The sequence below is a fragment of the Enoplosus armatus genome, chromosome 22, assembly GCF_043641665.1.
Source record: "Enoplosus armatus isolate fEnoArm2 chromosome 22, fEnoArm2.hap1, whole genome shotgun sequence".
Taxonomy (NCBI): Eukaryota; Metazoa; Chordata; class Actinopteri; order Centrarchiformes; family Enoplosidae; genus Enoplosus; species Enoplosus armatus.
The window spans coordinates 472,948-492,420 of NC_092201.1; the positions used below are offsets into that span (position 1 = coordinate 472,948).

The window sequence follows — 19,473 nt, forward strand, 5'->3', positions numbered from 1 at the left end:
AAAAAACTCATCACGTCTGTCTTTCTCTGAACAAATAATCCAGGAGAGAAGATAAACCTCATCACCTGCTCTTTCTCTACAATAAGACCATTTTCTGTCAAAGAAAATAAAATGAGGGAAAAAAAGGTCTGAATAAATAAAATCAAAAGCAAAGAATTTTTCTTCTTGACATAAAGTCACAGCACAGCCTGTCCTGATCCTCCGTCATCAGCTTTCTGCAGCTTTGTGGGAAGACACCAATACAAAACAGGTTTGACCAGATGATGTGACACAAGCTTCTGTTCCTGGTTGTAAAAATAACCTGAAGAAATCTTGATGGTACAAAGATCTGCTGAGTTGGTTTAAATTCATCATGAAGGGAAGACTGAATCTTCAAGTGAGAATCAATGAAACCAGCAGGTCAGGGTTTCATGTGTCGACTTACAGATCAATGTTCATCTTGGGCGCTGATGTTAGTATCTTGTATGAACAAGATACTAAATTTAAAAATGCTAAATATATATAAGTTAAACAGGATCCATCTTAGATAATATTTTTTGTGCACAAATTAATGTTGTTTGCACTATGTTGTGCTAAAATTGTAATATCTTCTGATATGAACTAACTTTTGGACTCTCTGATTCTCCCTTCGAAGGTTAAGACGGTTTGTAATTGTCCAACATCACAAATTAGCATAATTCAGTAGAACTGATCTAAATGCTGGTGTGACAGAACTCTTGTTGCTGCAGGAGTGTCTCAATGAAATGAATGAAAAACGTGGCACAAAGCATGAAAACTGTCTGCTTTAACAGGAAGTGAATAGTCTTTGCGTCTTCAGTGCATCAAGATGAGGATGGTGAGGAGCTGCGGCAGAGGGACATGGAGATGAAGAGTTCAGTTTTAAGGGACGGTGACGTGGAAGGGACTGCCTGGGACGTTCTCGTCCCCCCATTTGACAATGAGGATGTAGCTGCCTTGTTCTTTGACTGTGTACGTGACGTTGTACATCCTGTTGCCCATGTGCTTGACGTACACCTCCTCGCAAGGCGTCTTTGGCCCGTGAACGCCCACCATCAACATATTGGTGCCTGCAGGGTCAAGAATCAGTGGTGGTAAAACATTTATTTTCAAGATAGAGAACGAATCATTCCTGTGTGGTTCCTCACCTGCTTTACTGCAGTCGACTGTGAACGTGTTCTTCTGACCTACAAAGGCCTTCGACAGTCCGGCGCCTCTGGAGATGACTTTACTGGCGTCTGAGGAGAATTTGGGCAAGGAGGCAAAGGGCCCTCCCATCGCCGATGACTTGGTGACGGTTTCCACAAGAACAGATGACGTCTCGTGCAGACTGTGGCCACCGGACAGACGAGGTCCTGCAGAGAGATTCAAGAAAACATTAAAAAATACTGCACTCCTATAGTATAAGGCCTTCTAATGAGAGGGTTCAGCTGCCTCAGCTCATTGTGTATTTACGACTGTAGCTATTGGCCATTTTGTTGGGCTGACTTTCTCCCATCCACCAAACTCTCCCCATGGGTATAAGTTTTGTTTTGGGTTTGGTCTACATCTTGTATATCTATAATGAAGTGTCCTGGCAAGTGCACATTTTCTACATTTTTGTCCTCAGTTGCAACAGTCACTATCCAGGTCCGAACTCAGGTAGCAACTTCAGCATTTGCCATTGGACTCTGGAGGGAGCAGGAGAAACGTGTTGACTGGAGTGGTGGATCATGCTTTATTATCTGGGTTTGGCGGGCGCCAGGAGAACACTACTTGTCTGAAGTGTAGACTGTAAAGGTAAGTTAAGAATAATGGTCTGGGTCTGTTTTTCCCAGTTTGGGCTAGGCCCCTTCCAATGAAGGGAAACTCCAGGGAACTCCAATTCAAGCACTGAACACAATAATCACAAGACAGTGCCAACAGGCTTTGTGGTCCATTAACCCACCTGAGACTTTGGCCTTGAAGGGGCTGCCTACGATGTGCTGGGGTCCTCCGTACTTGATAGAGATCAGGTAGTTTCCGGGAGCCATGGGTGTGTAAGAGACCTTGTAGCCATCAGGACAGTCCTGACAGTCCATCTTCACCTTCGATGGTCCGTCGATGGTCACAGACAAAGCTCCAGAGCCAGCGTTACACGTGTTCACAATAAACTCTGATGCGACGCCTGAAGGAGTCATGATGAACAACCATTAAAATCTACCTATTTTTTTCATTAAGGTGTTTTTAAGGTGTTTATTTTTTGTATACCTGTGGTTCCTCCCTCCAGTCCAGGTCCGAAGGCAGACACCATGCCAGGATCTCCAACCTGTCCTGGTTCTCCCACTCGGATCTTGAAGGGACTGCCGGGAACATGGCTGCCATTGAAACGAACATCAATAGAATGAACTCCATTTTCCCTCGGGATGAACCTGATCGCATGCTGGTCTGTGGAAACACATGGATTACAGATGATGCTGTGAGTTTGCCAAGCAGTAAAGAAGGCCTGACTCATCAGAATCAACAGCTACATAGAGTTGGGTGTCATCTGCATAGCGACGAACATTATTATTGTGCTTATGGATGATGACATGTAGAGGTAACGTATAAAAAACTGAATGGTAGTGGACCCAGACTGAAATGTTAAAACTCTTTTCTTTCACAAACCCAACCTTTTACTGGTACATGGTTGGTATTACTGCTGTGTATTTACATAAAATCCTTCCATTGGACAGTTTTAAAGTTCTGGTCTTACCGCTGTCCAGCTCAGTGATGTAGCACTCCTCTATGGCTCCTGATGGTGTATGGATCTTAGCATCGATCAGCCCTCGGGCTCCATTCAGCTGTACAGCAAAGGAGGCCTCCTGCCCGATTTTCAGTGCCATCTCCTAAGAAAGAACAGATGAAGAAATAGAAAATAAAGTTTACGGTATGCTGTAAATGTCATTAATTAAGACCATGTTACGGTGTTACAGTTAATTCCCTGATTTAACAGCCAAAAACAAGTTTTAGTGAATCAGATTTTTACATTTTCATTGGACATATCTCTCAAGTCTCATCTAAGATTTCTTAGTGTTATATAGATATTAAAACTTTAAATTTAGGCTTAAGGCTTGTTTGATGTCAAACTACTTAAATTTGTATATATTTGTCGTCTCTCTTCATTTGTATGTCTGTTAGTATCAGTCTTGTACAATGTTTTTATAGTCAGTACATATACTCATACACAAATGTTTTTCTTTAGTTCATGCATCAGGTGTTAAGTAAAGCTTCAACTGTCACTTTTAACTACAAAGGTCAGAGGCCAAATACACAGCTATAGTTAAAACAGGAAGGTAGCAGATGCATTTACACACACATGAACAGAGAAATACACTCTCAGTATAGAGCAGACAGTCAGACACTAATAATAAATCTATTCACAGTTAATCAAAATGTCGCCTTTAATATAGCAGATGACACATCAGAAGGTTTAACATGGAGACTGTTCATATATCAGTGACCGCAGCTGTAGTGACTGTTCTCTCTAACTTAATGAAGAGCTCTCACCTGCAGGCTGGTGATGGTGAGGCGGCGAGCGTCGTCAGACAGAGTGGCGATGGGGACGATAAACGGAGAGTCTGGGATGTGTTCATCGTTGAACTTAATGGAAACCTCATAGTCGCCTGGAGAGAAGGAATAAGAGCAAAGAAGCCAACTGAGAATATAAAAGCTTTTTATATCATTATCATGTCACGTTCATAGCTCTCCAACAGAAGTCTCCTGTTCCTCTGTACCTCAGTATAACTGGTGTTCGCTGTGACATCACTGATTTTGTACATTTTTACTTTTTGTAGTTTTGGCCATTATTGTGAAACTCCCTAATTTATAGGTGCATATAACGTAAAATCCTGCATATAATAAGTGACTGTGGAGTCATTTAAAACTTCTCTTATTCGTGTGTTTGAATTATGCACTCAGTTAAAAAGCTGCCAAAATTGATGCATCCACTGATCGAATGATTATCTAAATCAATATAACTACTAAAATAAAAACCAGATCATTAAAAAAATGCACATTCCTTTAAATAACAAACTGTCCTGAGTGAGCCTTGTGGTACTTTGCATGTAATGTTCACTCTGAGTGGGACACGTTTCTCTTCTAAAGAACAAACATAAAACCTCTGCCGAGGACACAGGGATCCAGACTTCCTACCATTAATGTCTGTGTTAGGGATCAAATCAGATCTAGAGTCAGTGTTAGAGTCTCACCAGGCTCCTGAACTACGTAAGCGACTCCACAGGATCCATCCTTCCTGTCTTCAAAGGTGATCTCGGCCTTGCTCGGTCCTTCCACAGCGATGGATAGACCTCCAGCTCCGGCCTCTCTGGTCCAGATACTGAACTCAGCTGAAAAACAACAAACACTGTGCACTTTTACAGTTTCACATCATAAACAGTAAACTGTGAGGGAATCAGTAGTTTGGGGGTGTCTCCTTTAAAAAAAAGAGAGATCTGAGACGTTTATGAAGAAAAGAAGTCAGATCTGGACGTCCAGCACCATAAAGAACGAAAGCCAATGGAAGAGGAAACACCTTCATGATACGTAGACAAGAGAAAGACAGGGAAGAGGAGGCAGGAAGAAGAAAGGAGGAGGAAAGGGAGAACAGAATGGAGGACAGGGAAGGAGAAGAAGAGAAAGAAGAAAGAAGAGTTTCCAGCCCACCTGGGATCCCTGCCACTCCTCGGTCCAGCCCGGTTCCCCCTGCTCGGACTTTGTGGGCCCCTCCCTCTCCCAGGGGCCCCACGGTGAACTGGAAGGGGCTCCCAGGGACATGTTGGCCCCGATATTTAACATTAACAGTGTGGGCTCCCATCTCCTGAGGGATGAAGCGGACACTGTAGGTGCTGTCCTCTCCTTTAATGATCTCTGCGTCCTCCGTCTTCCCTCCAGGACTCGTCACCTGAGCCGTCATCTCCTGGTTACTTGTCTCACCTGAAAAGGAGGAAGAGGAGGAGGGGAGGAAGAGGAGGGAAAGAGGGACATGGATCAGATGATTTGTCCTGCTGGATTCAAACCTTTTCTAGTCACCCCAGATGTTTTGTACGGTTTTGATCTGCGCTCTGGAGACATGTTGGTCTGCTGATGTCTGTCAGCTATCCACAAGAGTTTCTACAGGCCAGAAACAAAACCAGGTTTGTGTTTGTAAGATAAATAAATAAATAAATGTTTACTACACGCGGCACAAAAATCTGATTCTTTCAGAGAGAACATAAACAAGCTCAAATAAAAACATGTTTCCTTCAATGTGAGCCCACTCCCTCCCAAAGGGGTACCCTAACCCCCGAAAACTAAAGCCACCCTTTCCACCTAATCCACCAAAAATTCCCAGAGTGGCTGAAAGCTCTGGAAAATTCCCAGGAAGTGGGAATTTTAAGCAATTCAAAAATTGAACCTCTGAAATGTAGAAATTAAAACCACAGAAACTTTCAGTGCGTTACAGAAATATCACAAACATTTACATGCAAGATCAGGTTATCATCAGATCATTATTTATTAGTTCAAGGTAGTGCGGTGAGACGTTTCCATGGCAACCTGTTAAAGTTTATTACCAGTCAGTCAGACACATGCACACACACTGAAAACCTGCATCAGTATCAATAAAGTTAGAAACATTTTGAACTCAAGAACACACACTCGTCCACACGCACACACCGTCCTGCAGCGGCGGTCGGCTGCCGGCCGGCATGCCGTTGAATCCGCTCAGAGTCTCTCGGCCCAGGAAGTCTCCGAACACGTCTCTGAAGGGCTCTCCTCCCACCTGAGTGCTCTCCTCCACGCGGACCTCCCTCTTCGTCTCTCCTGCTCGAGTCTTGCTGATCTCCGTCCGCTCCGTCCGAGTGTAGGTGTGACTGCTGCGAGTGAACGTCCGAGTCAGACGCTCCTGCGCCGAGACCATGTGAAACCAGTTCCCTAAAACCAGCAGGGAGGAGCAGGGAGGAAGGAGGACAACGAGGGACAAAGAGAAGGAGGTGAAGAGGAGGAAGCAGAGAGGACAGGTGGAGGTGCAGGAGACAGTGATGTCACAGCTCACCTGGTATTTTGAGGTTGAGGTCACAGGTGCTGCCCACAGTAGCGATGGAGGGAGCCTGACGCTTCCTGGTGATGCTCTCCTTCATCCGGCCCTCACCGAACACCTTCACTGTGAACGGACTTCCTGTTCACACAAAAATATTATGACGTTAAAGAAAAAATCGTTTTTGACGACTTGTTTGTCCTGATTCGTGAGCTGATTTCTGCAGAAACTGTTGGAGACAAAATGTTGACTGTGCTGAACGGATTACATTCATTTAGTCAAAGAAGACTTTTATTTCCATCTGCAGCAGGTTACATTTGGAGGCATGGCTCTGTTCTGGGACCTCCCTGCAGCAAAGACCCGCCAGCCCCCTGCTGATCGGACCTAATGTAATCAATCAGGTGATGTCAGTCCAGTTTGTACCTGGGACGTGTTGGTCAGCAAACTTGATGTTGATGATGTAGTTTCCGGGTTCAGTTGGACAGTAAGTGACTTTACACGTCCCGTCCTCCACATCCTCACAGTTAATGTCCACTTTACTGGGACCCTCGATGGACAGACCCAGACCTCCATAACCTGAGAGGAAGAGGAAGAGGGGGTCGAAACAACAAGAGACAAAAATCCTTTCATCCAATCAAAAAGAAACGTTATATGTTGACAAGAGACAAAAATATGTTCTGATTTATACAAATACTCAAATGAACTCGTCTCAGTCTGAGTATCTTCCCTCTGATGAAGAGTCTGGTTCTGTTTTCATAACTAAACCTTTACTTTACGTGGAGGAATTGTTTGTTTCTAATAACAGAATAATTAAAAAGCATATTCTGTAAGTGTTTAGACCATACCCATGAGCCACAAAAAGTAATTTCTACAAATACTTAGAAAATAGTTTTTGTTTTTTTTGCAGTTGTCGATGTAGCTGAAATAAAAATAGAATTATCAAAATTATTGGAGGATTTTTTTTTATAAATGCCACTAAAAACCAATTCTGTCATTTTAAAATACAACTAGAAATTTTGTTTTTTAATTATTTCTCTGCTGTTCCCAAGGTTAAAACATTAAGTGGCGATCTCCAAAATGGACCAAATGTCCACACAGCACTGATGAAGAAGATCATGTGACTAATATATTATATATTAACTAACTTGAACTAACCTGTTTAAACTCAGGTGTTAATCTTACCTGCGTTCCTGGTGTCGACGATGAACTCGGCCACCTCGAAGGTGTGTCCCTCCACCAGCCCCTGACCGTAAACCTTCACCTTACTGGCGTCTCCAATCTCCGACTGACCCACCATGATCTTAAAGGGACTGTTGGTCACATGTTTCCCGCTCTTCTTCACACTCACCACGTGTTCCCCGACTTCCTTTGGTGTGAACGAGATCCCTGCAGGCAGGAGGAGCATTATCAGAATAATTTTGTCCTTTTGTTTGGTCGTCTGTTAAACTGACGTTTGGAGATTTTAGTCATATTTTAACTTTAAGTCATATTTTGTGTCTTAAAGAGTTCCTTAAAATCAGTCGACTGTTCCACAAACATCAGCAACAAACCCAGAAGAAGAGACTTGGAATCATAAAATCACTGATTATTGCTGAAGTTATCAGAAACATTGAGTATGTTATACACGAGTTACTTGGTCGTCAGTTTCAAACAGAGCATAAAATGAGTTATTTAAGTCACTTATTACTAAAGCTCCTTTAAAGAATTACATACAGAAAGTTTCTCAACACAAAGAACTGACCGATGTGTCTGTTGGGAAGTCTCTTCAGGAGACACGGCTCCTCGTTTCCAGACGGCGCTCGGATGCTCGCTGTCAGGCTGCTCAGGTCCGTCTCCGTGATTTTTAAGGAAACATCTGTTGCTGTGCCGACATTAAGCTGAGACGTCCTCATGGAGTCATCACCTGGAGATCCATCAAAACAAAACAAGTAACAAAACCAGCTCAACCTGTCAGATGTTACAAGTAATTCTGTTACGGTCTTGGATAATAAAACTATAAAATAATGCAATGCAATTGCAAAAAAGCAAACCTATTAAGAGGTTGGAAATACAGAGAAAATGTCAAACTTAGATCAAAATTTCTCAATACCCAAAAGATATTTGAACAGTTTACTGAAAAAACTAAAAAAGTATGATGAAACCTCTGAAACAAAGGCCTCCATGAGTTGTTCTGGCTTTAATCTAAAATGACCTGCAGAGACACACTCAGAGTTTCAGTACCGGTGATCTTGGCGGTGAAGGGGCTGCCGGCGATGTGTTTGTCATCAAACTTGACGATGATGTTGTAGTCTCCAGGTGCGGTGGGCAGGTAGGACACAGTACAGGTCCCGTCTTTGTTGTCTTTACAGCTGATCTCTGCTTTAGACGGACCTTCCACAGCCAGAGAAAGACCACCTGCAGAGAGAGACAAACAGATAAAGGCCGGTCCCTAATAATAGCTTGGTAAAAACCATCGGCAGGGGTGTAATTAATTGTACTGAACATCTGACATGGTAAATTCAGTAAAATGTTCACAGCACTAATTCCATCAGTACAATAACATGTTATACTCAACACCCAGAACACGTTCTCTGTTTTACAACACGGTTCTAACTCACAATTTAATTCCGATCACTTCTATCACTTCTACTTTGCTGTGTTTTCTATCACTGTTAAGTTGCTGTCAGTGTAAGTCAACACTTCCTACACATGTTCCAGGGGCTCACAGGGCATAATAACTTATGATATTGATACCTTCTCCAGCGTCTTTAGTAACGATAGTGAAGGTGGCCGGTCTGTTCACCGTGCCGTGACTCAGACCAGGGCCATAGGCAGTCACATGACCACTGTTAATGGCATCAACATAGAACTGGAGTGGACTTCCTGTAACAGAGAAAACACAAGAGGAATCCTATTAACAGGACAGTTTGATAAAGTGCAGCCAGGGTTTAGGACAATGTCCGATTGATCCTAAAGTCAAGCTGTTTGCTGATGATACTCTACTATTTGTTTGCAAAGACCTCTGGTTGAATGAATCCTTATTGCTCTAGCTGAGCCTGAAAAGAAATAAACATGAAGTGAATACATGTTGGGGTGTTACCTGGGATGTGGTTTCCATCATATTTGATGTCCATCTCGTGCAGGCCTCGTTCTGTCGGGGAGTATTTCACAGTGACGGTGCCGTCCTTGTTGTCGGTGATGTGAGGACAGGCGGTTCGACCGGACGGCATTCGCACTTCACCTGGAGGACAAAACACAGACAATCATGGCTCCCACTGTGACTTTATTCGTAAATTCTGACAATCCCACATACACCGTCCTGCTGCCCCAAATACTAACTAGAGCACCAAATGTGGATTAATCCGCTGCTGAAAATAGTCCCCACTGATAAAAACTACAGTGAGAAGCTGTTTGAGGAGCCTTTTTAAACATGAAACTATATTATAGTTATATAGGAGCCACAGACAGGAAGTCGGACAGGACTGAGAGACGGGCTGACATGGTGTTGGTTTTAGAGGTCTGGTTTCAAGCTGGGCTTAGAAAAACTCCATCAAGTAAAATGACTGTAAACATTGTAAAGATCCTCACTCATCAGTGATGACGACTGCGAAGTTTAGCTCCACCAAATTTCTGATTTGTGATATGGGGCTTTAGAAATAAAAATGACTTGACTGTAATCGTCACAAATCAATATTTTCACCATATATACAGTTAATATAAACAGGAAGGTAATATCATACAGCTTCAAAACGGAGATATTAACTAGTGTCACTTCTTTTGCTAAATACTTTTAAGCTCATTTGAAGCACAGACCTTATTGTTTGCTTAAACTGACACTTTGGGTAGAAACACAATGAAAACATTGATATTTTTAAATTTGATATATCAGAACTGTCCTACTTATGTGTACAGATTCACACTTATACAGAAGTGTTGTGTAGAAGTTTTTCATCATTATGAATAAAGTGATGGCATGCATGCTTTCTTACTCTCTCTCTTCTCTCAAACCAAAGATTCTTCATTAGTGAGAATTCAGAACTGACAGTGAACTTTCTACAAAGTAGATCTTTACCTTCTCTATCTTCTCCTCTCAGAGACAAACAAACAGCATGTAAACAGCCAGAGCTCTTACCTGTGATCTCTCCTTTCTGCACAGTGAAGGGAATGACCAGACTGAAGGGGCGGAGCATCGGCTCCATCCCGTCCACGGGGCTGATGGGATCATCGGTGGCCTAGACCAGAGCCAGAGGGGAGGTGCGTTAGTGTCACCATACTGGGAACTCTGGGATATTGTCCAGAGAGAGGAGGGAGGAGGAGGAAGCACAGCAGGAGGGCAGAGAGGGAGCATCAGGGGAGGGACATTTAGACTGGTCTAAAACCAGTTAGACCAAACTTCCTCTTAACTGTTAAATGATCAAAACCAAACCTGAGCTGGTAAATAAACAGATGTTTATTAGAGTTAATGTTCATATTACTATTATTGTGTACTGACCAGATATTTGGCAACATTGTTTTTAAAACTTTCATGCTAATAAAGACTTTTGAATTATTATTGTACATAGTCCCTCACAAAACAAAACTAATTTGACAAGATAACAATTACATTAAATTAAAACAAAATTAAAACAAAAGAACAAACACAAATAATAAACAGTAAACAGTGTAAAAGAAAAATAAAGCTACAAAAAAATTAAAATAGAAAATAAATAAATAAAATTAACAACATTTAAATCTAAAACACCCCCCCCCCCCCCTTCCAGCAGCAGCAGACAGATAATCATGCAGATTAAACATGCAGCACCATGCTGAGCCAATAAGAGATCAATAAGTGAATGTGGGTTGTTATCGACTGTGTAGGTCTGGAACAGCTCCAGTGAAACGACAGAGAGGACGATTGTAAAGAGGACAGCGGGTATATAACAACACTGTGTACCCAGCGAGGGGAGAAGCCCACATAGGGAGTGTAGGGCTGCTGTAACTGAAGCTTGTCACATGGCTCCTCTATTATTGGGATGGTATCACTCGCCTATCGGGGAACAAGGTACAACCTTTAGGGAACACACACACACAAACACACACTCCTCCATGCACAAACACAAATGTCTCCGTTTTGTGGTAATGATGCTTTAAAGTCAACGTCCAACGGGTTTCAGGATACATTTGTATTGCAGGTCCAAATACTTTTGCCTGTATTAATATATATGTTTTACCTTTTACATGTACTTCTAAATGTGAGCATTATCTCATTTTCATGTTGACTCTTATTATTATTATGTTAGCATCTTAGCATTCTGTGTTAGCATAGAGGTCATGAACTAAAATGTGGACCTGATGATGGCGCCAGTGAACACATCACTAGATGCAACATGCTACACAGCATCTGTATTAATAATGTGATGTTGTTAAATATCTGTTATATATCTATTATTAGAAAAATGATCCAGTGGGTCCCAACAGACTTATGAGCTTTTAAAATGACACGTTTGACCAATCGTTACCATTATAGTCTCTTTATAGTCACCAAAGAGTGACTTTATTTCCAGTTTTAATGATTTTCCACAACAAGTAATCCACAACAACAGAAAACCTGACCTGCAGACCAGACTGCCCCCCCCCCCTTCCCCTACTCACCACCACATGGAAGGGGCTGTTGGGAATGTTTTCCCCTCCAAACCGGATGGTGATGACGTACTTCCCGGGCTCCGGAGCCGTGTAGTAAATATCAAACGTCCCATCAGCATTCTCCACCACGTCCACGTCCAGCTCCGCTCCGTCAGGGGTCGACACCTTACAGGTGACTTTACCTTTCCCAGCAGCCTTTGCATCCACGGTGATGACCGTCTCCTCTCCGATCTGGATGGTCGGGCCGATACCTGATCCTGACAAGATGTACGACGAATCAGGATGCTAGTTGTGGTTATTAACAGACAGAATGAAGACGTGCCTTGTTGCAGCCCAGCTGCTGAACTGATCTTCAAACCTTTCTTGTAGCTTACAGCTTCTCAAAACCTGAACTTTATGAGTGTTTGAGATTCTTCTTCTGTTTCCACTGTATTTTACAAACCTATATGTTTCAGATATACATTATTAAACAGGCGACTATAATAATTTATAAAAGTTAAAGCTGTGGGACAGACAACAATGGAAGATGTAAAGGGCCTGGGGCCTGTCTTGTGTGGAAGTCAGGAGCTTGTTGTCTTGTTAGACATCACAGACACGATTGGTTGGGGTTGAGTTCAAAGGGAAAACACAATTTAACAAGGAAGGTGACCTCACAACCCGGGCAGGAGCCAGACAGTGACTCAAACCACTTCATAGTTTTGCACTTTGTTGAGACTCTTTATTGTCTCTTCTTCTTCTTCTCTGATCTTTGACATGTTTCCCTGCACAGTTTGGGGAACCACTAATAGAGAAACTACTCCATATATGTCAAATGTAAGTTTCTAGTATCATCAGTGAAGCACATGTAAGTGCTGTAGTGGAGAATACAGTTGACTCACCCAGTCCATGTCCTCCGATTGACACTGTAGGAAAACAACAAGAGGATCATTGATGCTGTGATAGTTTCAGGTGATGAAATCTGATTGGCTGCCAGAGGAGTGATGGGCGGAGTCTGACCTGTGACCAGACACTTGCTGGCGTCACCGGTGGGCAGGGCGTGGATGCGGTACGGAGAGTACGGGATCTCGTCTCCTCCGTATTTGATGGTGATGGTGTAACGTCCTGCCATGTCCGGGACGTAGGACACCGTGTACGTCCCGTCTCTGTTGTCTCGGATGTTCGCCTTCTTGGGTTTTCCCTCGGGATCCTGGAGACACACGGACAGGAAGTCAGTGGTGTGTTTGTGTAGATATGTTTAAGGTACTAAAACTATCCTACAGTGAAGTGAAGTACTGGCCATCAGTGGTCTCCTTCAGTACCATGTGTCGACTATACTGATAATTCAGGATTTTCTTTGTATCGATACACTAAATGTTAGGTGTCTTCTGTGGTTACAGTTTTACATTTCTTGCCTATTTTCTTCCAAAATTTTTAAAGCAATGAAATGTGCGTACACTTTTTCAGCATTAACTCTGAGACACACATTCATATTTTAGCATTTTCATATTTCTAAGAATCAAATTTCTGAGTTTGTCCTCAATCTAATGATGATTTGTTTTTAAGTTACATCCAGAAGCACTCCTTACTGATCCGTCTTTAGTCTTTCATCACAGCACAAACAGCTTCTTTTAACAACTGGACGACAGAAACACGATGATACTGAACGTACCAGTAAAAATGTTCATCTACAACACGTTTAATTTGCTTTCCTACGATATCGAGTCCTGACAACTAAGTCCTGATTATATTGACTGGTTGTCTTTGGATCCTCTCAGCTCCTGATTCAGGTTCAGGAGAGATGGAGGTCTTTATGGTCTGTCCCAAACTGTAAACTGTTCCTTTCTCTTCACCTCCGGTTTTTCATTCAAACCAAACTCTCTGTCATCCAGAGACAGAATAAAAACCTTGATGGCTCCTGATGGTTTGAGACCAGTGGTGTTCACAGTACTCACATGGACCGTTTAAAGTTCTTCATCTGTTCAACAGCACACAGGATCTAACTCTAGCAAATGCAGCAGAGGAGGGGTGGATGGATGGATGGAGGCAGGTTAGTGGAGAACTGAACACCACATCTAACTGTTAGCTCATTAGATAAAACTGAATGAAGGTCAGTTCACATACAGACCACAGAGGGGGGGTGGGGGGACGGGTGGAGGCACTGAATTTACATTTACAAATGAGACAGATTTGTAACAGCAGGAGTGCTGGAGGAAGCACTCGGATATTTTACGTGAGTGAAAGTAGTAATACCACAGAGTACAAATGACATTTCATTCTCAACTTGGACAAGAAGTCCTTAAAGCGCTCGGGTAGAAAATTAATAAATACAACTTGACATGATGTGATGACAACTGGGCAACTTAATCAGCTGAGGAAGATCATGTGATATGATAAAAAGCTCCAACAGCTACTAAATGGACCTTGTGGTGAGACTATTTTGTTAACGGCTGTTTTCAAGGTCAAGAATGAACTTTTCTTAGAAATTTCCACAAAGTTTTCCAGAGATGTTGACAAGTTAATTGGTACTAAAAAACATGTGATATGATTGAAAGCTCCAGATCAGCTACTAAACAGACTGTTTTATTTTAATTTAGTAGATAAATCTGCACAGAAAATATCCAAAATAGAAATAACTTCTTTCTTTGATTCAGAAAAACAAAAAAACTGTTAACAGGACAAGGCTCACTTGTCTCTACTGATTCCCTCTTAAGCTCATATGAATAATAACCTGAGTGGAACATATTTCCTGTTTTAAGTGAACAAGGAGGCAGGGAGGAAGGGGAGGAGGGGGGAGGGGAGACATGAGACGAGGTGACGGAGGGAGGGAGGTGACAGAGGAGAGAGTCCAGGCCTTACACAGCCTCTCTTATGAATACTGAAGGGGATGGTTTTCTTTACTATATGAGTCTCCCACACCCTCCTGCCCCAGTCCTCCACAAACACTGAGGCCTCGCGCCCGCACCCATCCGGACCCTGCAGCAACAGCAAAGAGCCCCCGACAGTAGAACAGGAAGTCACATGGAGAGTTTCAATCAGGGGTTAAAAGAGAAAGATTATGAGAAGGGTCCAGGTGCAAGCTACTCTTCTGTTTTGTGTTTTATTACAGCTCACATTCAGTCCTGACTTCATGTGGTGAATTTGAAGCCTGTAGGATTGTAAACTGTTTCCTGTTTTGAATATGAGGCTCCGATCACACCAGAAGATGATGATAATGTAAAGCCCCATCTGTGAACTCAGCCCTCCTTACTGTACGATAGTCCTTGATTGCTATCCAGCAGCAAGTTGTATCTTCAAAGACATTGTTGTGATCTCACAAAGATAAAATGTTAACCACGAGTTAACATACGTTCCAGCTAAGAAGAAGAGGAGCAGGGCAGTTTTGTCCCATGCAACCATAACCCAACATTTTATCATTCATCAAAAAAAAGACCTCTGAAGACGCCACCTGTTCCTAGATAACAAGTAAAAAAATAATATAATAATATTTTGACTTTTCCTCAAAGGTGAACGAGAATAACGGACCGAGTGCTGCGGCCTCAGATGGAGCTAGGTGATGTGGTGACTAGTTGTGGGGTTAGTTGGTAACCTACCGTGGCTAGCATCATGCTAGCTAGCAAGTAACATACTGCCGCCAGCCTGCCAAAATATCTCTCTGAGCTAAACGGCATGTTACTAACAAACTATTCAATTCAATTCAATTTTATTTATATAGCGCCAAATCACAACAAAAGTCATCTCATGACACTTTACAAATAGAGCAGGTCTAGACCGACTCTTTATAATGTTATTACAGAGACCCAACAGTTCCCACCATGACCAAGCACTTTGGCGACAGTGGCAAGGAAAAACTTCCTTGTTAGATGTTAGATAGCTAGCTCGCTCTGTCGCTAAACATACAATACATTAAAACTGTCAATTCAAGGGAACTATTCGTATCCACTGTGTGTCAAATCCTTTGAAGTGAAGTTACTTTGTTCTGAAATTTCACTGTTGTGAATTCTGGTGTGACCAGGCCTTTAGCCTAAACACTGGGTAGCAATTATCTGCACCAAACAACAAAAGAGTACCCACACACTGTTTGATCAGTTAAAATTTCACAAGTTTTTGTGTGTCCTTGATTAAATGCTCACATTAAAGGAAAACTTAAAATCTTAAATCCACTCACACTGCCTCCTTGAGAAGTATTATTTAAGGTCCTGGATACAGATTTGTTAATTGGCTAATTTACAAGATCAGAATTCATATTTGACCTTGAAATTTGTGGTGGTCCATGCTTTTTTGTAGTTTTCAACATGGAAATGAATTAAGACATTACATTCATTATATAGGCCAAGTCCTGAGCTGGTTTAAAAGTACCCCTTCAGGCGTAACCCTATTCTTTCTCAGCTATGATTGTTTGCAGTACCTAGTCTAAGTCAGGACAGGAATCTGTGACTCACCAGTATCTGAACAGTGAGCAGTCCCTCTCCGGCGTCTCTGGCATCGATGGTGAACTCGACCGGCAGACTGGCTGGAACTCCGGATGCATTCAGACCTGGACCACTGGCTCGAACTTTACTGGCATCATGAGCCGGTAACGTCTTGATCTTAAAAGGACTGAGAGGAGACAGTTTGAAAGGTAAGACCTAAACCAGCAAGACTGTGACTTCTTTATGTCCAAAATCTCTTCGCTACTGACCTGCGAGGGACCTCCTGGTCGGCGTACTTCACACACACTGTGTACGGGCCGTCGTTGGCAGGAGTGTAGTTGACTGTGTGAGTACCGTCACCATTGTCAGTGATGCTGATTGGCTCAGCCACACCTGAAGAGCAACCAGAGTTTCAAATGAAAGAGTTTCAAAATAAATTATATCCGTTATTAGAGCAAGTTTGAGTTTTGAACTTTAAACTTCAAGACTGGTGATATTTTTAGTCGGCCCTACACTTCTTCAAGGGAATGGTTCTGAACTAGGACTGAGTAGAGTTTGGGTGAAGACTCTTTTATGGTTATGACTTGAGGGTAGGACTAAAGGGTCTTTAGGCAGATCAAAACCCAAAGACTAGACCGAACTGGGTCTTGGATCCACACTTTCTAGTCCACCATTGCTGGTCTGAACAAAATTTCGAATCCATACAAACCTGTTTAGTATTCGAATGAAAAATAATTAAGATCGCCTAGTTCAGGTGGACTCTTGTTTGGGTTTCCCCCAGGATATAGGATATTGGAGAGGGTGGTTCTTGATTCAGCGAGGGTGGACTGTCTTGAAATGGCTGTAGCAAACCATGAATACAGTGCATCCGGAAAGTATTCACGGCGCTTCACTTTTTCCACATTTTGTTATGTTACACCCTTATTCCAAAATGGATTAAATTCATTTTTTTCCTCAAAATTCTACACACAACACCCCATAATGACAATGTGAAAAAAGTTTTTTTGAAATTTTTGCAAATTTATTAAAAATAAAAAACTAAGAAATCACATGTACATAAGTATTCACAGCCTTTGCCATGAAGCTCAAAATTGAGCTCAGGTGCATCCTGTTTCCACTGATCATCCTTGAGATGTTTCTGCAGCTTAATTGGAGTCCACCTGTGGTAAATTCAGTTGATTGGACATGATTTGGAAAGGCACACACCTGTCTATATAAGGTCCCACAGTTGACAGTGCATGTCAGAGCACAAACCAAGCATGAAGTCAAAGGAATTGTCTGTAGACCTCCGAGACAGGATTGTCTCGAGGCACAAATCTGGGGAAGGTTACAGAAAAATTTCTGCTGCTTTGAAGGTCCCAATGAGCACAGTGGCCTCCATCATCCGTAAGTGGAAGAAGTTCGGAACCACCAGGACTCTTCCTAGAGCTGGCCGGCCATCTAAACTGAGTAATCGGGGGAGAAGGGCCTTAGTCAGGGAGGTGACCAAGAACCCGATGGTCACTCTGTCAGAGCTCCAGAGTTCCTCTGTGGAGAGAGGAGAACCTTCCAGAAGGACAACCATCTCTGCAGCAATCCACCAATCAGGCCTGTATGGTAGAGTGGCCAGACGGAAGCCACTCCTTAGTAAAAGGCACATAGCATCCCGCCTGGAGTTTGCCAAAAGGCACCTGAAGGACTCTCAGACCATGAGAAACAAAATTCTCTGGTCTGATGAGACAAAGATTGAACTCTTTGGTGTGAATGCCAGGCGTCACGTTTGGAGGAAACCAGGCACCGCTCATCACCAGGCCAATACCATCCCTACAGTGAAGCATGGTGGTGGCAGCATCATGCTGTGGGGATGTTTTTCAGCGGCAGGAAGTGGGAGACTAGTCAGGATAGAGGGAAAGATGAATGCAGCAAAGTACAGAGACATCCTGGATGAAAACCTGCTCCAGAGCGCTCTTGACCTCAGACTGGGGCGACGGTTTATCTTTCAGCAGGACAACGACCCTAAGCACACAGCCAAGATATCAAAGGAGTGGCTTCAGGACAACTCTGTGAATGTCCTTGAGTGGCCCAGCCAGAGCCCAGACTTGAATCCGATTGAACATCTCTGGAGAGATGTGAAAATGGCTGTGCACCGACGCTTCCCATCCAACCTGATGGAGCTTGAGAGGTGCTGCAAAGAGGAATGGGTGAAACTGCCCAAAGATAGGTGTGCCAAGCTTGTGGCATCATATTCAAAAAGACTTGAGGCTGTAATTGCTGCCAAAGGTGCATCAACAAAGTATTGAGCAAAGGCTGTGAATACTTATGTACATGTGATTTCTCAGGTTTTTTATTTTTAATAAATTTGCAAAAATCTCAAAAAAACTTTTTTCACGTTGTCATTATGGGGTGTTGTGTGTAGAATTTTGAGGAAAAAAATGAATTTAATCCATTTTGGTATAAGGCTGCAACATAACAAAATGTGGAAAAAGTGAAGCGCTGTGAATACTTTCCGGATGCACTGTATATGTTACTTGGCTGACCCTAAACTGCCAACTGCATCCTTGGTAAATCCAATCCTGAAGGCCTTAAATTGAGATTAGTCTATGGATGAAACTCACAGGTATAAGAGTACAAATCAGGATTGTCTTACCTGTGGGCCCATACAGCTGGACCTCCAGGGCGGCCACCCCTGCCTTACTGCTGTCGACAGTGAAGGTCTGAGGGACATGGGCTCGAACTCCACTTCCCAGGCCAGGACCTGAACACTTCACTTTACTGGGATCAACCAGCTCTCGTACTGGAACCCGAAATGGGCTCCCTGCAACACACACAGAAGAGGTTAGTCGTTGCTGTACCTGAAATACCTACAGAATCTATCAAGTCTCAACCATGCCCAACCCTACAGGCCAGAGTCCTGGGTCTTAATAACGTGGTGGATGAAACAGTTTAGATGCATCACCTGGGATTGGAAGGCCTCCGAAGGTGATGTTGACGTCGTACTCTCCAGGAGTGAAGGGGATGTACTCCACACTGCAGCTGCCATCTTTGTTGTCCTTACACGACATCTTCGCCTCTGAGGGACCCTCAATGGCCAAACCAAGACCTCCGGTGCCAGCACCTCTGAAGAGACAGGGCAGAGGGGAGATAAGAACGAAGCATGGATAGACTGAATTAAAGGCAAATTGGTCTGAAACATTCAAATGTCTATGAAAATGTAATCCAGCATGTTATATTAAGAAATACAGTAAAATCACCTGGTCTCAACAGTGAAGCGGTTTGGTTTATTAACCAGTCCTTCCTCCAGGCCTGGACCATAGGCTCGGACTCGACTGGGATCACAACCCTCAGTCACCGACACCCTGAATGGACTCTTAGGCACAGAGACCTCATCAAACAGCACTTCAATCAGATGCAAACCTGCAGACAGACAGAGACAGAAGTTAATTTGACATTTGGCATGTTAGCAGGCCAAACTTTATTTAATATTTCTAAAGTTAA

General features: G+C 42.9%; 1 protein-coding gene across 5 annotated transcripts in view; it reads right to left on the reverse strand.

Annotated features, from left to right (window-relative positions):
- Window positions 1-860: 860 nt before the first annotated feature.
- flncb (filamin C, gamma b (actin binding protein 280)) overlaps window positions 861-19,473 on the reverse strand; it is a 46,276-nt gene continuing 27,663 nt past the window's right edge. For 2 of the 5 annotated variants that reach the window (XM_070929037.1, XM_070929036.1), the window contains 26 exons: window positions 19,230-19,392; window positions 18,935-19,095; window positions 18,626-18,793; window positions 16,269-16,392; window positions 16,030-16,186; window positions 12,608-12,797; window positions 12,490-12,513; window positions 11,621-11,868; window positions 10,923-11,015; window positions 10,122-10,221; window positions 9,090-9,230; window positions 8,744-8,872; window positions 8,231-8,404; window positions 7,752-7,913; window positions 7,193-7,396; window positions 6,434-6,586; window positions 6,029-6,151; window positions 5,650-5,907; window positions 4,660-4,929; window positions 4,206-4,343; window positions 3,505-3,620; window positions 2,711-2,843; window positions 2,227-2,403; window positions 1,925-2,143; window positions 1,146-1,352; window positions 861-1,067 (listed from right to left, as the gene is read on the reverse strand). In XM_070929037.1, coding sequence (XP_070785138.1) covers window positions 880-1,067; window positions 1,146-1,352; window positions 1,925-2,143; window positions 2,227-2,403; window positions 2,711-2,843; window positions 3,505-3,620; window positions 4,206-4,343; window positions 4,660-4,929; window positions 5,650-5,907; window positions 6,029-6,151; window positions 6,434-6,586; window positions 7,193-7,396; window positions 7,752-7,913; window positions 8,231-8,404; window positions 8,744-8,872; window positions 9,090-9,230; window positions 10,122-10,221; window positions 10,923-11,015; window positions 11,621-11,868; window positions 12,490-12,513; window positions 12,608-12,797; window positions 16,030-16,186; window positions 16,269-16,392; window positions 18,626-18,793; window positions 18,935-19,095; window positions 19,230-19,392 — 4,220 coding nt within the window. In that variant the 3' untranslated portion in view covers window positions 861-879. Of the gene's footprint in view, window positions 1,068-1,145; window positions 1,353-1,924; window positions 2,144-2,226; window positions 2,404-2,710; window positions 2,844-3,504; window positions 3,621-4,205; window positions 4,344-4,659; window positions 4,930-5,649; window positions 5,908-6,028; window positions 6,152-6,433; window positions 6,587-7,192; window positions 7,397-7,751; window positions 7,914-8,230; window positions 8,405-8,743; window positions 8,873-9,089; window positions 9,231-10,121; window positions 10,222-10,922; window positions 11,016-11,581; window positions 11,869-12,489; window positions 12,514-12,607; window positions 12,798-16,029; window positions 16,187-16,268; window positions 16,393-18,625; window positions 18,794-18,934; window positions 19,096-19,229; window positions 19,393-19,473 lie in introns of all 5 variants that reach the window. The other 3 variants (XM_070929038.1, XM_070929040.1, XM_070929039.1) reach the window with 3 other exon arrangements.